Below are 23,414 nucleotides of genomic sequence, written 5' to 3' on the forward strand. Positions count from 1 at the left end.
TTTAAATTATTTATAGGCTTTTCTTTTGGTTGTAACAAAACATTTTTTTTTAGAATATTGAGATCTATATTGGTCACATCGAAAGTCTACAACCCAATGAGTTTTACACATTTAAGAGTTTTGAATCTTTCAAACTTAAACTGATGTTCAATATAGACAGACAGTTAATTAGTGAATCAACCCATACTATAAATTTATATTTTTAAAATTCAGACATTTGAAGAAACTTTCCTGATAACGACCGATTTCCATGTAACTTGAAGTTGCACCTCGTTAGACAACCAAGTTGGTGACTACAATTAACGGTCCATTGTCAGCTGATGCGAGTCGAGAAGTTGAAGCGAGAACCTCCACGGCTCGTTACATCTCTCGTCATCAACAGCCAATTCTATAAGTCCCGCACAAGTTATACCAAGTTCCATAAACCGTTAATTTGTTGGTCTGGATATTTTACTGAGGAATAGAAGCAATATCTTATTGCGTATTTAAATGTTATTAAAAGAACCAAATTAATTTTAATTTAATAAAGTATGTTTGTTTTACCTTCTCATTCTAGTTAGTATTGCTAAGTATATAGTAAAGTAGAGAAAGTTTCTAGGACTATCGATATTCCGACAGTTGGACGATTGACTACAGAGTGATACCATTTGAAGTGGGATATATAAGAGAGCCAGTGGTAGATAGTAGGGGTATTGTGTTAAATGTATAATGTTATAAGTATAGGATTGTGAGCATTAAAGTAATGTTAAATGTTAAATGGATAAGAGCTCCTAGTGGAATTTCTGAGCAACTTGTTTAATAACTTTTCCTTCCAAAACTTCACGTTATTGTTTACTTCTATATTTTAATTAAATTAATTTATTATAACGTGCCTAAATTGAGTGAAAAGTGGAAGGTGTGTGAAAGTTTGACTACTGACTGTCTTGTTAATCTTTTAACTTGTGAGGGAGAGAATCAAGATGAGCTGATTGACAACTGTCATTACACTATTATTATTATCATCCATTGCTATATTAGTTTCAAAAACATCCTAAACAAATATTTACACAATCAAAACACAAATACGAGCAAGTAACCTAACACAACAAACAAAATGATGAGCTCAGCTGGTTGGTTGCATGACGTCATTCTCCATTTAACAGACCTAAGTAACAGACTCTCAACCATGTTATATGTTATATTGTTTTAACATGGCAAAAAAAAGGAAATATTTCTCCATTTAATATCAGTTTTTTCGTTTAACACGTTTTAGCATGTTAAAATAAAGATCATGAATACCCTAGTGAGGGCCATGACACCTGTAATAGGTTATGGAAGTTAAGCAACGTAGAGCGTAGTCAGTACTTGGATGGGTGACCGCCGAAACGGGAGATCACGCTTCGCCCTCTCCATCCCCTCGGGTTCATCGTTCCAGCCAACTTACAGACCAAGCTTAGGATTAGTTACTCTTCCCTGTACACCTCCTTCGCGAATCACGTGCAAACGTGTCTGTAGGGCCTACTTCATGTAAGTTTTCTCTGATTGCATTATCATGAATAGGTATTTTCAAAAAGTAATTTTTCTTAGTTATTGTTCGTTTTCGCAGAGTGAAATTTAGTTATTTTTCAAAACAATTGCTACAATTTTCTCTAAAGAAAAATTCCTTCCAAAAGAATGGCCTAGTGAAGGAAGACCATTGTACTATTAGAATCTTTTCTATTGGGTCGTACCTTTGATCTAGTGAAACTAACAGAAGCCAGGCTGCTCGGAAAATTTATGAAAGTGTCTACAAAGTTTTATGATTAAAAAGCTAATTTATTAAATAAAAAAATCAGGAAAATTACAATTGGACAGCTTTATTAATTTGAACATGTGGACAGGTGATATAAACGTAATAATCGATACTTATCAAATATAAGTTGCTATCTCTGACGTCAACACCTGTAAGAGGATAAAACATATTTGTACTTTTAGTTCGTTAGATAATGAATCATAATTTGTTTAGTTCTGATTCCAATCCGAGTGGAGATTTCGGCATACGTAGGTAAATTTGAAATAAAATAAAAAAACATCTTTACAGTTTCATAATAAAATAATTTAAGGAAATTGAAACATGAGGGTGTTCTAAGATGTAAGAGTAGTCTTGATTAATTTATCATCAGTTCCAAAAACAAATGGTTTATTAGAATTAATACGGGCATACATTTAAGTGGAGAACTGACTGAATGTTGATATAAAGTTTAATTAACGATAATTGTAAAGTAAAGATATCTAAATTTTATTATATTAAATATCTGAAAATGGCTTACCGCATTGTGGAAGTGAATGAATAACATTTTCGAGATCGATATTTACAAACCCGAGTTGGACAGTATTAAAAAATATAAAATAATGTACATTTCTTATATTTACTAAAAAAAATTCTTCTGTCAGATGGTGCCCCTGTATGAACATCATAAGTCTGAAAATAACTAATTTACAAATTTCAGAAGTTTTTTTTTTGTGTTGGCCACTTTTATGCACACTTTAGTTAGTCCAATGTAAGCAATTTGCAGGAATTTTTTTTTTTTACTTTTGAAAAATGCTTATTTTTCGAGTTATTTATTAGTCATGAAAACAGTTTAAACCCAAATTTTGAGTATTTGACCATTATTAAAGCCCCTTCTTTAGCAATTATAGAGAACAATGTTGCAAACATGAAATGTAGAAAATTTAATTATGTAAAGATTTTTTTTTAAATCTTATCAGTTTTCGAGTCATACGTGAAAGCCTAACAAAGTGGCAATATTTCGAGTTGTAGAAAAAAAAAACATAATTGGCGGAAAAAAATATATGTCAGCTCAGATACGGGTTGAGGAGTAGGACCAAAAATTCACGACTAAAAAAACATTTCCCTAGTTATTCATATGACTTAGTCTGAACACGACGTAAAACATTCATTATTAATTTAGTGCGTTTCTTACAATATTAAATGCTTCAAATTCCATAAGCCGTTATAATTTTTTCCGTTATGTAGGGGTGATCGTTAAAAGAAGATTCATTGTATTTAAATGAACTTGGCTTAGAAAAAAATAAATAAAATATTTTGTATCCAAATAATACAGTTAAAACAGACTTTTACTGTCAGTAGTACAGAGTAGTACAAAAGTATAATACAGTAATGTTAAATTTTAAAAAAAAGTTTAGGCAATGTTACATCACACAAGAACAAACTAAAATAAACCAATTCTACAGTTACCTTTGAAATTACTAAACTATATGTTACTAAAACTCCCAATTTATTACTGTGAATTACTATGGAGGTAGACGAGATGAGAATCCGAATTCCAGTGACGAAGAGCGCCTCTCCCCACTCTCCTCAGCGGTGCGTCCCGTTAGGAGACTTCAGTGAGGACTCGTCCGTGCTACAGTCAACATGATACGGTGAGTTTCTACAGAGTCTCTTCGTACATAGACGATATTTACTATCAATACTGATATTATATAAGTGACAATAATCATAATTGTATTAATGAACTTTAAACTATACAGAATGAGATATTAACAAAACGAAAGAAAAATTACTTTGAAACGCTAGGAGGGAAAAATTCAGTTTTCAGTACACAATGTTTTATCTTCTTGCTAATAAAATAAATTGATTGTTTATTAGGAAAAATATAGTTTTGGCTTTTATTAATTTTAAGCCAGTCCAGTAAAATTAGGATTTTGGTTGGAAAAAGTAAGCTTTCTGATAAAAGCTGGAAATCAGGTACCAAAATTGTTATTAATTTTTTCAATTAAAATTAACGGTTAACTGGGAGTTTTCTATCAATATTTCCACTAATGGAAAGTTATTAGTTTTTGGAAATTTCTAATTTTCGAATTGCTTTAAAAACCAAAAATGTTGAACAAGTTTTTAAGTTTCGTGGGGTGGAATATGTTTTTTATAAAATGGGTACAAAGTCCAATTTGTCGTTTTATTTTGTATTAATTTTCAAGTTATTATTTATTTTCATAATCAAAATTAACTGTTAACTGTGGAGTTTTCATACAATAGCCAATTATCTACTTATGGAAAGTTATTATTTAAAACTTAGGTACGTGCGCATCTCGTGCAGATAAGTTAAATTTTTATTAAACATAATAATAAAATAACGCCTTATTGTGAATTTTGAAATAAAGTGAAACAGTTTTTGGTATACTATTTTAATTTGTCAAATAGTCTTTATTTTTCAGTAAAACAGTTATTATACAGTTTTGAAGGAAAACTATTCTACTGTTATGAAATAATTTTTGTTTAAAATTATTGAACATAATTTGCTCTTTAAAAAAAAAATCTGTTTTATTTATTCATTATTTTTTTAAACAAGTAACAACCTTTTGGGATTGATTGGAATTTAATTCTTAAAATATCGCAAAGAAATTTAAATAGATACTTGCTTACAAAATTAAGTATACGTATTTCATAAGTAGGGATGATTTCTACTCTGTTTGAAGAACATTAAAATATAACACTTGTTTAACAAATGTTCTAATAACCATCAAAAATTGGAATTCGATCAAGGCTCATATACAAAAAGAACCTATTTTTTCAGGTTTTTGGATTTTTTTTTTTCAGTTTGTAAAGTTTGTGCTTCAATAGCATCCTTACGGTCAATCCTGTCACAAAAACATTTGAATAATTGTTATAATTAATCTAACTAAATTTTTAATGACTACCTTATTTTTGAACTCTTATATATTTATTGAAGCCCAACATTAATTCATTATTTTAAAAGATTTAGCGACCATTAACAGAGTTCGATCAAGGTTCATATATAAAACAAATGATCAAATAGAACCTATTTTGTTAGGTTTTCTCGATTTTTTGTCATTGCTAAGTTTGATCTTCAATGGCATCCTAACTGTTAATCCTGTCACAACAACGTTTTGGATAACTGTTAAAAATAATCTAATTAAATTTCTAATGACTATTCTTGATTTCTTGATTTTTAATAGTACTTACACTAGTGCCTACTTTTTCAAAATATGATCTGGCGCTTTGTGTATATTATTGCAAGTACTAAGAATATAATAAAAAAACATTAATTAATTATTATTATTTTGTGTAATAAACATTTTTATTATCATCATTCGAACTGAATTATGCATAATAACGGTCTACTCATATTAATTTTAAAAATATATAGTTTCAATATACGTAGAATCCGAAAATAAAAAAATTAATCTACACCATTCGTCAAAATCCATCGCTCCTGAGATCCGGAAAAGAGACCGATAATACCATCACATATGCGATTAAACACAGAATAAAATCTTTCAAAACTTCAGTTGACGTGTCTGAAGACTTCAAGGGTAAATATTGCATTGTAGATTTGGTAATAATCAAAACAAAACGTCACTATCCTGCAGATATTTTACTAACTGAACCTTGACTTCCAACTATGTTGACCTTTATTGAGTTCAGTCTTTAACAGATGAATCTTTAAAATTTCCTTGATATTAAATCGTGGGTGTTATTATAACTGTCGTTTTGAGCTGTACCTGTTTCTAATGATTTTTGTGTGTTATTATAATAGTAATTTTGAGCAATACCTATTACTAGTGATTTTTAATATTAATACATAGTATAAGATAGATTTAAATTTAAAAAAAAAAATAAAAATAGTATAACTTATTTCAGTAAATGAAAACAAAAAAATCCGTTAAATGTTCAAATTAGTGAAATTTCTTACATAAAACATGTCAAAAATTTACATATATATATTTATTTTATTTTCGTTTGAAATGACTATCTATTCTTCTATATTTCTTTTCCGTCTTCTATATTCTATTCCGTACTTCTATATTCCTCCTCCGTCTTCCTCTATATTTAAACGTTAACGAGCTAGAGAGCAGTAATGAAGGTTATGCAATTTGCTAAAAATAATATAAAGCAATAGAAATCATTTATTAGCTGAGATACAGGTTATTGGACTTCGTATCCAGGTACATATCTGCCACTCCCACTATAAAAGAAAGAGAAATTCGTAGAGAAATGATGAGTCTCAATTTCCATTCTTATATTCTTCCTGAAACTATGATAATTTCATTCAAAAGCGTGAGAGGTTGGTTTCAGAACTCCGGTTTACGTAAATTGGCGGATCTAGACTTTTCAAATTGGGTTTTATAGATTTCGACACGAACATTAATACCCAAGAACATTTCCGCGGATCTTATGTTAGGTGCTGTGTTTTAAAGTCCAAAATTGAACTTTTATTATTTTATGAAAATTATTTTTGTTATAACTTCCGTATACTTAAACTTCCAATCGATTCGGAAACCAAAAATGTACAACGTTACAACTTGTACAAACAGCAACTGCAAAATTTTTGAACATAACAGCGACTAAATTCAATCACATCAAAATTTATATCAAAGCTAAAATTTTTAAAAAGAATAAAAACTATTTTAGTGAAGGAATTTAAAAAGAAAATTGCTCATAGTAATATCTCCTTTTGACATGTAATTATCGAATAATGTACTGAACAACGTAAACTTAAAATAATGATGGATAAAAAATAATACAACTATATGCATTAAAGATAATACACACACAAAAACATTGGTAATCTTAATATATTATACTATACATTAACAATAAATCCAGCGAATTTGAAACAGTACTGAAATAATCTCATAAAATAAATTTCTCAATTATAAAATAAAATATCTTCAATTATTTAATAAAGTGAGACCTTAAAAATCATCAGATTTGGAAAATTGTAATTACATTTCGCGAGCTTTTTTAATAGGAGTAATAGTAGAAGAAATGTTGTTTTTATAAAGCTTAAGTAAAAGTCAAATTAAAATTTTTAATAACATATTATAGACGTTTCAACAAAATTAAGACATTAAAAGAAAAATTTAATATTGCAAAGGTATTATAATTTTTTGCTACAGCCAATGTATACATTTTTTTAACTACGTTGAATTGAGCTTTATAGATTTCGACACGACCATCAATACCCAAGAACGTTTCTGCAGAACTTAAGTTGGGTCCTGTGTTTTAAAGTCCAAAAATGAACCGATTTTTGTCGTTTTTTCTCTTCCCTTTGGGTAATTTTTCGTTGGAGCATGACCAATATTCATTGAATCAAATGTTATTAACTTCATTAAATAACTACGGCATCGTCACCAATAAATATTTGTGAAAATTAATGTTTTTCAGATCCCCTCGATAATTTTACCTAACTAAATACAAATAGGGTAAATAAAATATTTAGGTATTTATTGTAATTTGACTGACGATTGTTCTAACGGCTCAGACGATTTTTATTTTTAATAACTCAAATTCTGCGACTAGACATCGTGAAAGTTGAGCTCAAGATCCTGAAAATGATTAGAATAACTCCGTCCGTCTGTGCTTAAATAAGAATATTTTGAGCTGAACACCTAACCGATTTATAGGTTTTATTGCTCATGTTACACACTGATATTCCGAGAATGCTTAGGACAATTCGTGTTGAAATATTGAAAAATTACTGCAGAAAAAATTGGTTTTATTTAAAAGAGTTGCTAATTTTCCGTGGTGGGAAGAATTGAAACCCATTGAAAAATGTTTTTAATGTGAGGTAACCAAAAGCTACTAAAAATTAATTAATTACTTATCCAGAAAGACTTACTTATCAGAATTATCAAACACACAATAACAGCGAGTAGGTTGGTCGAAGCTATCCTTCCCGGACGACCCGCCCAACTAAGACCCCGTGGTAACGACGGTCCGATATCACTTTTGAAATATTTGCTTAGAACGGAAAGAGAAGACTTTAAGATGGAGTTTAATGGAACAATATTTAAAAAGCGCCTGAAATTGCAAACCGCCCTCCTTGGTAGACTTAGTTATCTGACGTTTTAAACAGAAAATTATAGCAAGTTGGACAAATATATGTATTTTTTTTATTAGATAAATATGTTTGGTTATTCTGTTTCTTAATATTTAACTTTTTTTTTTTTTTATCTAACGACTCAACCAATTTCCATGTCAAATTATTCAGACCCAAAAGTTTGCACCAAAAATATCCGTTCATGTACGTTCTAGCTCTCAGCGAGCAAACTATAAGTTTACGAATAGCTGAATCTTAACTATTTAACTGAAGTGATATTTTCTAGTGGAGTAACGTAATTACTTATTACGCAAAATGTTACTTTAAGATATTCATTATAGAGTAAGTGCAGCATTACCAATTGTGTGTCTTAAAGACTTCCTTTGTGTGTCTTAAAGACTTCCTTGATGATATTAGACTGTTATATATGAATTATATCGCTTATATTTCCAATGAATTAAAGAGAAGTAGGAAACATATCTAATACCAGAGTTCTCGCAGGGGTAAGCTTATTAATGATTATTCTTATTACAATTTATAAAATAAAGACCTTCTAAGTAATTGTAATAAATAATAAATATCTTTTTTGAATTATAACACGAAAATGGCAAGTATTTAAGTTTCTGTATAAAACAATGTAAATTCAACAGAAAATTAACAATATGCTTATTAAGAAATTTGCTGTGATGACACCGTTGAGAATATTAATAGTGAACTTTGGAAAATAAAATTATTCTCACTGATAAACTCACCATTTTTTATCTTCCTAAACGTATTAGTTACAAATGTATATGTAATTGACAGTAAAGATAAATATTAAATGATAGATTTGGATATGATATTGAAACATAAAAAAAAAACATTGTCGGACGAAATTAAAATAAATGAAAAAGATATATTTTTTTTAGTAATAAAAAAAAACTGAGGGATCAATAAGCAATGTAGAAGTCTATTCTATGAACTTAAATTTAATTTTGATAAAATATTTTTCAAATTCAGTTTTTTTTTGTTAAATAAATATCTTAGCATCGAGCAATCATAATTTTCGCAGAGTAAAGAATCTTAAATGGCTTAAGCTTTGGCTTTATATCACCAACGCACAAAATAAAGCATAAAATTAAACGAAAAATTATTGAAAATTAATTATTGATACAAAATGCGAGTACTATAAACACAGTAAAATAATAAGATAGAATGTTGTAAAGGAATGTGGGAGCGGGTCGCGATCAGTGATAAGAATTGCTACTAATATCAAGAACTCGGGTTCGAATCCGGCTAATTAGTTAAAAATCTGGCGATCGAGAGTGATTTTGACATTTCCTTGCACAACCGTTGGTCTACTAACAGTACTCTCCTACAAAGTACTGAACCCCTGACCCTTCATGGGTTGTAGCGGTACAGATTTAATTTTTAATTTAATTGTAAAGTAAAACACATGGTCATCTAGTAGATCAGTGTCCAACATATCGACGACATCAGTTTTAGAGGCGTAGTTTTGGGCGAGGGTCATTGTATCTTTGTTTTCAAGGGAAGATGATAGGTGCATTCTGGTGGGGTGCTGGTCATGGGAGGCTTAACCAAGATTCAGTCGATAAGCTCCCGGTATTTTCAATTTCTGTTATGAAATGTTCTCACTGCAGTCTCTCAAGGAGATAACATAACACTAATAATAATAATAAACAAAATTAGAAGGGAATGTTTCCTTCCATCCCGCTCCCAATATTGCATGATAAAAACCAGGCTTATCTCATCTTGGAAAAATTTACTAATAGTGAGTAGAAGATTCCCTTAAATTACTTTTAGTATTATGATCTTGAGAGATTGTAACTTCATCATTGCACGATCGGTTGGAATCAAAACAGTCGTGATTTTCAATTTTGCTGCCAATTCCTTTCAGATTCTCAATAAATAACGGGTTATTAAAACAGTAAATGATTTAATGGAAGATTATTGATTGACCGTGTGTGAAGATGAAAGGAATATGGTCCGGGTGCGGTCAAGAAAAACAGGCTATTAAGAAAAATAGGCTCATTAATAGGCGGTACAAGAAAAATAGGCTCATTAAATTAGTATATTTCTACTATTTGGCTCATTAAATTAGTATATTTCTACTATTTAGGCTCATTAAATTAGTATATTTCTACTATTTGAGTTTTTCTTGACCGCACCCGGACCATATTCCTTTAATCGTAAATGATTTAAATATTGAATTAGTCATCTATTGGTTTAAACTTATTTTATCCATTACAAATATAAATATATTCTGTGTTATAAAAGAACATTTTGTACTTCTTTAGTTGCTTTTACAGCAATGTTGCATGGATTTTCAGGAACCAGGGTTATAAGTATATGAACTAAGTAGACTCAATAAATTGTAATATTAAATTAATTAAAAATAATTTATAACCAATAAATATGTTATGTACATAATTTTGATTTATTTTAGTCAAGATGTATTGGACTAATTCTTTTTTCAGGAGAATAAGTTAAAAAAAAATGCTCATAGATTTTGTGTACAAAATAATTGTATTCATTTTTATTATACTCTTATATGTTGTAGTAATTATTTTCCTCGATGATGAAAGCCTCAAATTGCGTTAGCTATTAAATCCTAAGTGTTTCCAATAAAAATTTATCTACTTTAAAAAAAAAAAAATGAATAGATAAGTATCAAAATACTGTATATTTGCGTTTTTCCCTATAATTTGTACTCTAAGGAAGCTGAGATATAAGTTTCAGACTCCTTCTGACTCCTATAGCTAGATCAAAAATGCAAAAGTCTCGAAAAAAATGCAAAACCCACTTTTAATGTAAATCGAAGGCCATTTTGAACTCCTAAAAGATTTCGATATAATCTTTTGAGTAGATTATTGTATTTTTTTCATCTTTCGTGGAATTTTACTCAAGCATGAAACTAAAGATTTATTTCTGAGTTTTGATTTTAAGGCCGTATCATAAATTTTAGTTTGAAACGGATTTAACGGGTTTTTATTCAAATATACTATGTTTTTTAAAATTTAGTTTTATGCTTTTGAAGGGTATATTTTTATAGATAAAATATTAGTAACATACGAGTAATTTTATATATAAATTTTCCGAACCACGCCATTTGTTCTAACTAGATCATGTATAAACTTCTTTACAACGGAAGTTTACGGGTGAAGTTGAAAGTTGTTGAAGAAAGGCGAATGGCGGCCCTAACCCACACGTCATTTAACGGAACTGGAAGCATCCACAGCCTGGGGAACCGTTAATACTGTCTCCGGATTGTGAGCGCGCCTTCAGTATATCTTAGCAGTTTTATGGGAAATATATATTTATATATATGGGAAATATTATATATATATATGGGAAATATATATATACGTATATTTATAAAACGTATACAATATTTAATTTTAATATAATGTCTGGATATTATCAGTCTAATCGGTTTTGTATATCAGATGCGACTTACTAAAAGCCAATTAATTTAGTAGACTTAACCAAACCTGAATATTCTAGTTCTCAGTGGACGCTGACATTGATGATCTTCAATTTTTCTCAAAGAGAACTCTTTTCGAGCTGCAGAGATCGCTTGTATCTGAATTTGAAAAACTTTGAAAAAAAGTTGTCTTATTACCGTGGTTTCTAAGCATTTTGTGTATAAAAAATATGTCCATCCTATGAATGAAAAATAAGTTCTCTCTACATCTCTCCTGTCTTGGGATAACCTTTCCTTCATGATCTCCAGGCTTAGAATTACAGCAAGCATTGCAGAAAGGACTTCAGGCAGATAGGATATATTATTATATCCTTACGTGCTTCGCTATTACAATAATTTATGTTTTCTTTTATTACCATTTTATTCGACTGCTAATGCTAAGCAAGAGCGTAGGAACTTTGTTTTTTAGTAGGCTTTTTAAATATCAATTATGAGACTTCTAAGTTGTCTGGACCGTTCCGTAGAAGTATTATATACTTTTATTTAAGTACTAGAATTGATGTTACCATGTCAGACATTAGTTTTCACGCCTTGTCACATACTTAGCCAGGTAGGTGTGTTACTCTTAATGTTATCTATAGATCCATTGATTAAAACGATTTTATGTTCAACTTAGAAAATGGTTTTGATCTCAAACATATTGTTTTGTTATTTTTCTATGTTAAATAACATGCAAAAATAGAAAAAAAAAACAAATGTTGCATAACCTCAACTTTTTTTATAACACTTATTGATCATGATCGTTCCCCTAAGAATCACCCGCAATCGTTTCTAACAGTAATCATAAAAAGAAAGATAGAGGGATTTGAAAGTAATATACTCCGTAAGATAACAGCAGCGACGGCATGAAAAAATATGGAGGAAAAAGAAAAATGAGGAATTACTTGAGGAAAATCATCTGTCAGTACTTAACGATTCGAGGAGGCCCCATCCATCAGAATTCAATACAATCCACAGCCCCCGCAGCAGCTGACAACAGACCATGCGGAAGAACTAAAAATAAATGGATAGGCAGGATAATCATACCGGAGCTATACATTTAGCATTTTGAGAGGTTAAGAATAAAAAGATAGTTTATCTTGCATGACCTAATCATTGCTGGAAAGAACTGGGATACAATCACCTTCAAAATTCGTGTTTAACAATAACCACGACAGGGAACTGTCACCTCCCTTTCTCTTCAATATCTGGGTGGCATTTCATTGTATGATTATTAGTTAAACAATGTAATTAATTTTGAGAAGATGGTCCGGGTGGCGGTTAAGAATCGAGAAAACATAACATCAAATAATTTATTAGCAACCAATTTCGCGCTGCATTGCACGGTTTCCTAAGGACCAACTAGAAGAAGATAAAAACATTGTTAAGCGTGATAAGAATAGAAAGTTATATAAAAGATAATATAACAAACTTATATTAAAAAAAGATATAGTATTACAAATATCATACATTAATAGAAAAAACACTTTAGTAGAAAAAAAAAAAAAAAAGACCTGGTAAATTATAAACTAGTTATTGATTAAAAGAACCTACATAGTAGTTCAAAACGTCGGCAATCAATAAATGGTTGAAAACTACAGTTCTTCTTGACCGCAGACCATCTTCAAATTCACACACGGTCACTGATTTTTACATAATTATATTTTTATCTGTTTTGAAAATATTTCATTTTTCATAGTCAGTGAATAATCAAAATTGACCATAAAAAAATCTATATAGGAAGAATGGTTTTTACAGGAAGGATGAATGGAGGGTAGGAAGAGAACACATATGGGTTTGTGAAATATATACATTACATAAAATATACATTTTGGTACAAGCAATGCATGTTTTATACATAGAATCTAATAGAAAGAAAAGAGTTATCAAAATATATTTAAGTTAAAGTGCCCGATCTTAAAATCCATAGCGTTTTTGTTTTCTGTATCTACGAAAATATGTAAAAAAGACCCTAATATGTTAATCAAAAAATTTAAAATAAATTTATACCCGATCTTAACCTTGATATCATTTTCAATTTCTGCACCTCCTAAAACATTTATTTTATCGAACTGTCTGTAGAGTAAAGTAACTGCGGGAAATGGGGTGAGCTTCCTCGCACCAATAGGACACCTTGCCCTCTTCTACTTCGATGAAAAAACATTTTCGGACAAAAAAAAAATGCAAAAACTCACATTTCTCAATCTGAAGACCACATTTAGAGATTTCAAGGCTTTTTGTTTTCTCATTATTATTTCATAATTGGTAGTGAAAGGGTTAAAAGACGCTTACACGTTCGAAAATGTACGAACTAGGAAAACAATTATATGCTGCAAAGGGTTGCACGACAATAAAATGAGACGCTATGGCTACTCTTCATTGAGATTTATCATTATATCTCGGGAAGGCGGTAAAAGTAAAAAGGCAATAAATGACAGAAATAGATTAATAATAATAATCTAACCGCCTTCCTTAGAGAAATCATTTAATTTTAACAACAAAATAAATGATTTAGTAGAACTGTTTCAATTTCAAAATATTTTACACTGTTGAACGTTTTGAAACATGCTGTTGAATCTACACCATATAAAATTCTTTTTACCCGCCCTCCAAAAATATATTTATAAAAAATAAAAATTATAAAGTTTAATTTCAAAGAAAAGAGGAGACTTTAAGATAATTAAATATTTAAAAAGAAATTGGAAAACGGCGTGAGAGCGTCCACTCCCGCCCTCCAGGTTGGTCGATGTACAACATGTCACAATCTCACAACAGGAGATCATAACACAAAAAAGGCTTTGTCCTTCCCACTAAGACCCCCTGGGAGCAACGGTCCTATATCACTATTGAAATATTTGCTTAAAACGGAGAGAGAAGGCACCTTCAACACCTTATAATCCCACAAGGCAATTAAAGGGGAAAGACTCAGTGAATTATATACAATACATGAAAGGTATTATAAATGTACGAAGCACAAATTCTATTTTAATGAATGGTACGAAAAAAAAAAGGTTTAATTTAGTTCCTTCCTATAAGACTATTTCCTATTTCAATTTACAAGTTTCATAACATCAACGACGAACAAAACCATTTCAATGGAATAGCTTAAATTTCAACCTAGTGCTATTGTCCCATATTAAGTAATTCAGTGGAAAATATTCAAAGCCCCATGTATTGCCAAAAATGAGTCCACTTGCCTAATAGAAACTAGCTAATTTCAATAAATAGAAGAAAACCAGCTGCCTCAATGTTTACATTTCACGTTTAAAAAATAAATACTTCCTCTTAGCATCGGAATCGAGGACATATTTATTATTTTTTTTTTCGGAAACAAAGGGAAAATCGGGTCAGCGGAAGTGCTAGAAATGGAGGCAGTGCACGGCCGGCGAATAAAAAAAACAGGGACTTTCATATTTAGCTAAGTGACTCTAGAAGCAAACAAACATCTAAATAATGATTTACATTTTTACATGAAATATTGTGGTACTTTTTATTTTAAAATACACCCTTTCTATTCGTTTTTAAATTATTACAAAACATGAAAAAAATTATTTTAGTTTGAATATTAAAAAACTATGTCAATCCGTGTTTTATTATTATTACAATACAAGATAATTCTAATTATTAATTTTCATTAATTATTTTCAATAAAAAATAATGATAATATTGAGGAGTAAATGCTAAATTCAATGAGTAAAAACTTTTTCTTTTTTATTATTATTATTTTTTAAAAATATTTATTTATTGCTATTTACAACTGTACATTATAATACATTTAGTAAATCTGATTTAAGTTAAATTGTAGTGTTACAGGCGTTTAGATAAACTACCCATTGGTACCACTCTAATGACATTTTACATTAGCTGGTATCGTAGCCATCTTCTTTTCAGGCGCCTCGGAGGATTGTCAGGATTGGGAGAGGATGCAAGATTAGAAACTAGAGAGTTTATAATGGAAGGAGTGATATCTGGTTCGGGCTAGATTGTTTACATAGGGAACATTAAGGTCTTTATGTATGATTTTACTTGTGACAAAGGGGCATTGAGGATTTTACGAAGGATTTTGGATTGTAAGGATTGAATACGAGAGGAATTCGAAGGTTTAGTGGAGCCCCAAAGCTCAACTCCATATGTCCAGATTGGCCTTATTACTGTCATGTAGATCGAGTAAAAACTAAATTAGAAATTTAGTAAATTTGTAATAAATGACTCCTCTCCTCAATAATAATAATAATGTTCATTAATAACCGGCCAAATTAATAATTTATTTGTAGACTTATCTCTAAAGTCACAGGTTACGACGATCCTCGAAATTCGCAATTAAGACAAACCAATTTGTTTCCTAATGGAGACCGATTAGAGGTTTCCTATGCTCAATTCTCTTCGATTTATGGAGATAGATAAATTTAATTTACTACAAAAGGAAAAAAAAAACAATTTTGTAAAAGCGTATTGAAGTTTGTACCCAAATTTTAAATATCATAGTCCACCAACATTCCCTGGGAAATTCGAACAACTCGAAAAATCATCCGAAACACTTGAAACATAATTAAATTTTTCACAAATCAAACAAAATGAACATTACGATTGCTCTAATGACAGTGACGATACACCTAAAAAATTTGCCACTGGGGTTAGCTAAGACGGTAATGAAAGTCGTCTGATTGAACATACCAGATATTTAATAGCTATAAGTTATTTTAAATAAAATAAAATTATAAATGAATTCCAGAAACCTAACATAATATACGTCATCAAATGTTCCCCCTTGAATATATTATGCGATATAACGGAGCCTAAACTAATTGAGATGTCCGTATGGGCGTCACGTAGCGATGAGGTTACCGTAATGTGACGGTCACAATTGGTGGCGCAACCGCTACGCTGCCATTCATAACTTACGATGAATGAGGGCGAACTTAATGAGCCAGTTATATTATTTTAATGGCCTCTCATTAATGGACATGGCCGTTATGGGGATTCCATTCATTATTAATGTTAGGAAATTTATATCGGATATATGTTCATACCACGGTCATTATTAGTGAACGTCAGTTTATCCACCCTAGTGTTTATAACTTTACATACATATATTAGGTTGGGGAAAAAGAAATCCATATTTTTTTTCGGTAGACGGCCGTAGCGATCGATATCTCGGAAATGAAAATCAGACCATTTCTAGATTTATGCTCGTTGTCAATGTGACATTTCGCACTTAAAAAAATTATTTGCTGTCCTTTGATTGGTCCATTCAATTGTGAGTTACAGGGTGTTAAAGATGGAAGTCAACAAAATGCATCCACCATTTAGTCCAGACCTGGCACCAAGCGATTATCATCTTTTTCTTGCATTGCAAAACTTTCCTGGTGGTAAGAAATTGGCATCAAGAGAAGACCGTGAAAATTGGTTACTAGAGTTTTTCAGGAATAGGAACGAAGACTTCTATGAGAGGGGTATTATGATGCTACCTTTAAAAGCGCAGCAAATCATAGAACAAAACGGTGCATATTTGACCCAAATCGGACAATACGAAACATGTTAGATAAAGCCTTGAATTTCAGGTAAAAATAATGGATTTATTTTTCCCCAACCTATTGTATCATCACTAATATTAGTCCTATAAAGGTTTTCTTATAGTTTAGTGTTGTAGACGAATTTATTGTATTTTAAATAAGTAACTAGAATACTCCTGCAATCCGAATTGTTCGAAAAACTAATAAAAGTTAAATAAATTTCTAAGTTCCGTTGGGTAGAGTATGTTTTATATTGTATTTTAGATAACGAAATTAATTTCCAAATGATTATGCACACAAACATAATTTTACATAAAATGTATGCTTTTCCAGTAATGTGCTAAATTAAATCACATTTTATCTTAACTTTATTTCTTATTTTTTTAGCTATTCAGCCGATAAATTATTTCCTAACAACAAAAAAATTTTACATTTCAATTAAAATGCGAAATATAGTTCTAGTTCTAGCAAAAGCAAACATTATACAGAATGAAGCTTTTGAATCAAAATTTAATTTTTTAAAAGTAAAAAACCAAAAAAAATAATAAAGTAGTTAATTAAAGAAGACGGTCGGGGGGTGCGGTCAGTAAGAAGAGCATAAATTTATTCATAAACTGAGTGTTTTAGGGTGCGTTTTAGTTAAGACTTCTTTCCTACACTCTATGATGGAGACCTGACACTCAGGTCGAAACGTTGGCATGAATAAATTATTTTTGTTTATTTATGTTCTTCTTACTGACCACACCCACGTCTTCTCCAATTATTAATCTACAGTCAACTTCTTCATTCTCACATCTTCACCTTAATAAAGTAGTTATTTGATAACCGGAATTATGTCTAGATCTTCAAAAACTGCTTTACGTTTATAAAATCGGACAGCTATTTCCGTGTTCAAATCTTTACTCAGTATCGTCGTAATATACTGTACATTAACAAAATAAATTTCTAATTGATGAGTTTAATTTAAACTTTCAGGTAATCGCGAGAGATTTTCATCCATTTTCGAATTAAACTTATCTGCAGGAAATCATCATTAGTCGAAGTTTGTGGAAACCTATTTCTGTCGATCTCAACTTGGAGTCATGCAACGAAGCAGGCAAAACTAAAACTGCAATTAAGAAGCCAACTATTCCTAATCGAAGAACTTTTCCATTTTATTTCAAACTAATGTTTTTTTTTTTTAAGTAGAAAATAACAATTCAAGTAATAGGAAACAAAGGTTGTTTAACGTTCCGCCGATTCAGGCATCATTTGAACAGAAAACGACTAAAACAAATAAATCCACATTTTATCACTCATTCAACCTCAACTGGCCAAGATTAATCCTAAATAAATACATTATAGAGGTCTTTTTCACAGTTATGGGGGATTTTTGGGATCAATTTTTTTTAAAGAAAAAGTATTCGACATTCACTGTAAAGCCAAATAATAGGTATTTTATTTTATAAAAATAAAAAAAAAATAAAGCGATTGGACAGGACCGTGATGTATTTTGGGCTCAAGTTCCTTCTTATTTGAATTGAGTAGATATCAATTCAACCCTACATCTTGTTTATAAAAAAAGTTTAAATAAAGACCTTTCTCAGTTTTGTGTATTGTTCAGCGCTATGAAAAAGGATTACTAATAACACTAAAATATGATCAAAAATTTAATAATTAAAATTCACTTATTAAATGTACCTTAAACTTCAATTTATCACTGTATCTTAACAACCTTTAATTAAGGACTAACTGTAATAGTAATGAAAAAATAAGGTACGTGTGAACTATAGCACATATTCTCTACTGCTATATTAGATATCTACTGATAGCTCATGACAGCGTTGTCACGTGCTAAACTGGTGTTCTAAATAATATCACAATATTTTGATTTAAAACATTTTTTTTTTTTATTCATTTAAAAAATTATATCCAATATGGTCCGACCGGATGACATCTATCGATCGGTGCCTGAATAACACATATAAATGAGAGACATGAGTGAAATGTAGATATTACAGTTTTGACTATTAGAGCGTTGGAGGCTTTACAGTTTTAAGGTAGATAACAATAATATGAATTGATCACAAGTGATACAACTAATAATTAAATTAAGAACAACTAAAATGAAAATAAAGTAAAAAATAAAATAATAATTATTAAACAAATTAAACTAAAAATAATAATAATAAAAATAACAAAAAGGACTTTTACATGAATAATAATGCTGAAAATTTAGAATCAGTGAATTAATATAATAATGAGAATAAAACCAGATGATACACAATATGATAAAAATAAGAATCCAGTAATATATAAATATATATATTACTAAACACACACGTACATAGCTAATTATAATCGTTATATAATGAATAATTATGTGGAGTTAAGAAAAAAACAGACAGATATGGTTATTTGGTGAATCAAAATCAATTATTGGGAATCATAGAAATAAGAAAGCACCCTGTCAAATATTTCTATTTTAGTTTTATTTGTGGTTGATTTATTTATTAGTTCTTCTTGTAAGCAATTGAAGAGATATGATACGATATAGTTTAATGAACGTTTACCAAATTTATTGTTAAAGGGAGGTTCGATAAATTTAATTTTTTTATATGTATTATTTCTTTTCTAAATAAATTGTTATCTATAAATTTTAAGATAATTCCTTAAAAATAAAAGAGTTTAGGTGGTAAAGGACCGACTATTTTCCGCTTTATTATTGCGGTGGGTTATTGTTCTTAATATTCGATATTGCAGATTTACAAGTTTTAATAAATATAACAAGGACTAACACCATTGCATTCAATCCTATATCTCTATAACATTCTATCTTAATCGATTCAAATAATGCTTTGTACACCATTATTAAAGCTTCTATTAAGGACAAGTTAGGGGTAATAATAATATTGTAGCCGAGTGTGTTAAAATAATCTTAATAAGACATCTGAGCGGGGTTGACTTTTATTTTTTGACGATCCTTAGAATAAGTTAGTAACCTGTGGGATAACTTTCCTCTTCTGAATGCCAAAAATGGCCCTATTGGAGGTAAACAAACAAAAAGAAATTTCTATTTAAAAAAAAAAAAAACTAATAATGTAAGTATAAGCACTTAATTTTACCTAAATTAATTTAATTTATCTCAGAGATACACCACTTTCTCATCCAATACATCTTATTGAGGTTATAACAATTTTTAGGAAAAGTGGTATATACAGACAAAAACACGGTAATTTTTTTTTTTAAATGATACTTCTTGAATTTATTCTTATAACAAACTTAAATTCACTCACTATATTCAATAGATCATATACTGGATCTAAAGATATTTTTTTTTCATTCATATTATTATCACTCCAGTAAATTTAACATTATCATATATTTCCGTAAATGTACATTTCACATAGGTATATATTAAGTTTTGTATCGTGGTTTAATTTTTATTTAAGGAATGAGTGATATTAGCACAGCTTTTTTTTTTAATCAACGCCGGACTAACCTGGACTCCTGTTTAACCAGCGATATACCGATTCCACCTAGTAGTTTATATCGCAATAATTTACAACATTTTAAAATAATTTATTATCGTTTATTGACAATTTGTATTTAAAATGCTTTTGTTTCTTATTTGCACCTTGGATTAGTGAATTTGGGGCGGACTTTGCTGAGCTAAGCGAACAGGACAAAGGGGCAGAATGGAAGACATAAGTTGGCAGAACCGTTCCTTTGACAGACACTGATGGCCACATTAATAAAGAGGAAATCCATGGACCACAAATCCTGGCCCACGAATTCGGGTCGACCCCTCCCGCTTTTCATCAATCTCATACAACCCGCTGTCCAATACCCTACTTGTAATGTAATGTAGTACCAAAACCCGTCCCCTCTCTATGTATGAAATTTAGGAAAAAATTCATTCTGTCCCTCTACCATAGTAAACCTTCAAATTCAATATTGGTTTTATTGAATCTTATAAATAATTCATCCGAACTTTAAGGAATACAAATGTTTACTTTCACTTTTTTTTTTTTCTTCTTACCTCCTTTATTAAATAGATAAATAACATTTTAATACATATCTAAATATATACATACGTAATTAGTGCCCTTCCTTTGCCATATGGTATTATAAGGGGTTAAGCTAGATCCGCTGAAGGCGGGGTTTACAATATTGGCCGAGGAGCCACTGGCTAAGAGGGATTTTTTCCTTATATGTGGAATATATAGTAAGATTAAATTTCGAATTCAACCAGGGAGGTCTACTGAGTCCAAATAACCGAATCTTTTCGGTAAAAAAAATTTGTTTAATTTAAAAAAAAAAAAAAATTTTTATATGATTCTATTTTTAGTAGTAATATAAACGGATAAATATGAACTATGAAAGAATTTAGTTAATAACTAACAGAAAAGGGAAAACAATTTTTACGCATCCGCCTAAAAAAGAAAAAAAAACGGCCTGGTGGAAAAAAGGTGAATTATTTCACCTCAGTGTTTCATTACTTTAATGAGAAATACGTATGATTACAAAATTGATGAATCTGCCAAGTATAGTATGGGGGAATACAAAATGGTGGCTGTTTCATTATGATTCAAAAATTAATTTTTCAATTGGAGCTCCATATCTTTGAAACTACCCACAACACTATAAAACCTAATAAAACATCGATTAACTACCCACAACACTATAAAACCTAATAAAACATCGATTAACTACCCACAACACTATAAAACCTAATAAAACATCGATTAAAGCTGAGTGAATTTACTAAAATATGATCCCTACCAGAGCTGTTTACATTCAACAGTTATCGAGATACAGTTTTTTCAAGTATCATTTCATGAAAAAATCTACTGAAATATCAGTATTTGGTGAATTATTGCAAGTATCATGGGAAATCTATATATCAGGAACCGTAGGACGTAGAAATTTCTATAGCACTTGAATTAAAGCTAGTTGAATGTACAATTAAATAATGATGTTTATCCTCATAAGAGTGGTAATTTTTATGATAATTGCCAAAATGCTGATTTCTAGTTGTTCGGACAAAATTGTTGATTTATGAAAATCTATATCTCGGGAACCGTTGGTACAGATGTCTTCCAGCAATCTAAATAAATTGGTTTCTAACATTTATCTTCATAGTAGTAGTTTTTTCTTATATTCACATATGAAATTTTATCCAAAGAATTACAAATAAAATCATTGCACTTATAAACAGCTCTGTCAGGGCTCATATTTTATTCAGTTTACTCTACTTTAAATAGTGTTCTATTAGTTTTTTCTACGTAGTAGGTAATTTTAACGATATGGAGCTTTAAAACTGTTTATAGAGTGTTTATCAATACTTGACATTTTTCAAATTTATTATCATTTAATATTTATAAGACTGGAGTTTTTAAAACATATATTCCAAATCCAGATTTTTTAACTCCTACACAAGTGGTTTGGAGGATTTTAGTTTACTTTTCTTTTGGTATTAGACCAATAATATTTTATTTTATTTTATTTAAAACATTAATAACTAATTATACTCAATACCCTGTATAATATAATTATTATATATTGTAATATGTTTATTACAAAATTACACAAATCTAGTGTCATTAACCTCCAAGGTACAGTTATACTAAATAGGAAAAATAACAAATTAAAAGAAAAACAAAATGATAGATAAATAACATAGTTCGATGCCAATACTACCTAATGCTATGAGCACAGATCTGTCCACCCAAAATCCAAAACCAAATCCGCACGATCAACTGTAAGCCAATTAAGCCACGGTTCGATTCCAACCTAGGCAGGTTGGCTTTTATTTCGAGTACCACGGAATGAAAACGCGAAAATCCCAAACTGGTTGGAATAGGTTGGTCACTTGTAAAATAAACACCGTCTCAGAAATGGAAAGGTAACAAATAAAAGTTGTTCAGCCTTCTCATTTCTCCGCCAAGAATTTAAAAACATAAGATTTTCGAACTAACTTCACAACACGAAAATTATAGTAAAAATAAAAAAAAAAAAGTTAAAATTTAAAACCAATTTATTAATCAATTTTAGGACATTTTATAATGTCTATAACTTTTTAATATTATAATAATTCTCACTGAACTATTATAACTTGTCTTTTCTATTTTCTTAAAAAGTAATCACATATAAGCTATATCTAAATTTGGATAAAAGTCATTATTTTAAATTAATTCGTTTAAACAATAACATCGCTATTAAGACATCAATAAACAAATATAGATAATATAATATCTAATATCGAAGAAAAATATCTATTTATGAAGAATATTTTCTTTTGAAGGAATCTAATCAGTTGAGGTAGGTTTTCCGAAATATCTCATCTGAAACAGCCCTGATGAATCTCTGCAAAGTGGGCGAAACGTGGGTAAATTTTTAGTTAACTATTTTTTGTTTTTTGTGGCCGCACCCCTGACCACCTTCTTCGTAATTTGAATTAATACGGTCAATTATTTTTATATATAAAAAACATCAATATTTCTTAATACCTATTTCCAAATTCCGAGAGTTTTTATTTTATTTTAAATATCGGTTTTCGGTTGACAAATTTTAATATCGATATTACGATGTTTTGGGAACATCAATAGAATATAAATATCGATATATTTTTCT

The 23,414-nt window shown here is 29.8% G+C and overlaps 1 protein-coding gene and 1 long non-coding RNA gene across 4 annotated transcripts in view; one reads left to right on the forward strand and one right to left on the reverse strand.

Annotated features, from left to right (window-relative positions):
* LOC136796398 (uncharacterized) overlaps nucleotides 1-23,414 on the reverse strand; it is a 228,557-nt gene that overhangs the window by 114,739 nt on the left and 90,404 nt on the right. The window lies entirely within an intron of this gene.
* LOC106678144 (carboxypeptidase D) overlaps nucleotides 1-23,414 on the forward strand; it is a 184,728-nt gene that overhangs the window by 57,052 nt on the left and 104,262 nt on the right. For 2 of the 3 annotated variants that reach the window (XM_014416488.2, XM_014416490.2), the window contains exon 1: nucleotides 3,313-3,402. The exons of the other annotated variant lie outside the window; for it this stretch is intronic. In XM_014416488.2, the coding sequence (XP_014271974.1) occupies nucleotides 3,395-3,402 (8 nt within the window). In that variant the 5' untranslated portion in view covers nucleotides 3,313-3,394. Of the gene's footprint in view, nucleotides 1-3,312; nucleotides 3,403-23,414 lie in introns of those variants that run through there. 3 annotated transcript variants of the gene reach the window in all.

The sequence above is a fragment of the Halyomorpha halys genome, unplaced genomic scaffold, assembly GCF_000696795.3.
Source record: "Halyomorpha halys isolate HHAL.00 unplaced genomic scaffold, Hhal_1.1 Scaffold126.1, whole genome shotgun sequence".
Taxonomy (NCBI): Eukaryota; Metazoa; Arthropoda; class Insecta; order Hemiptera; family Pentatomidae; genus Halyomorpha; species Halyomorpha halys.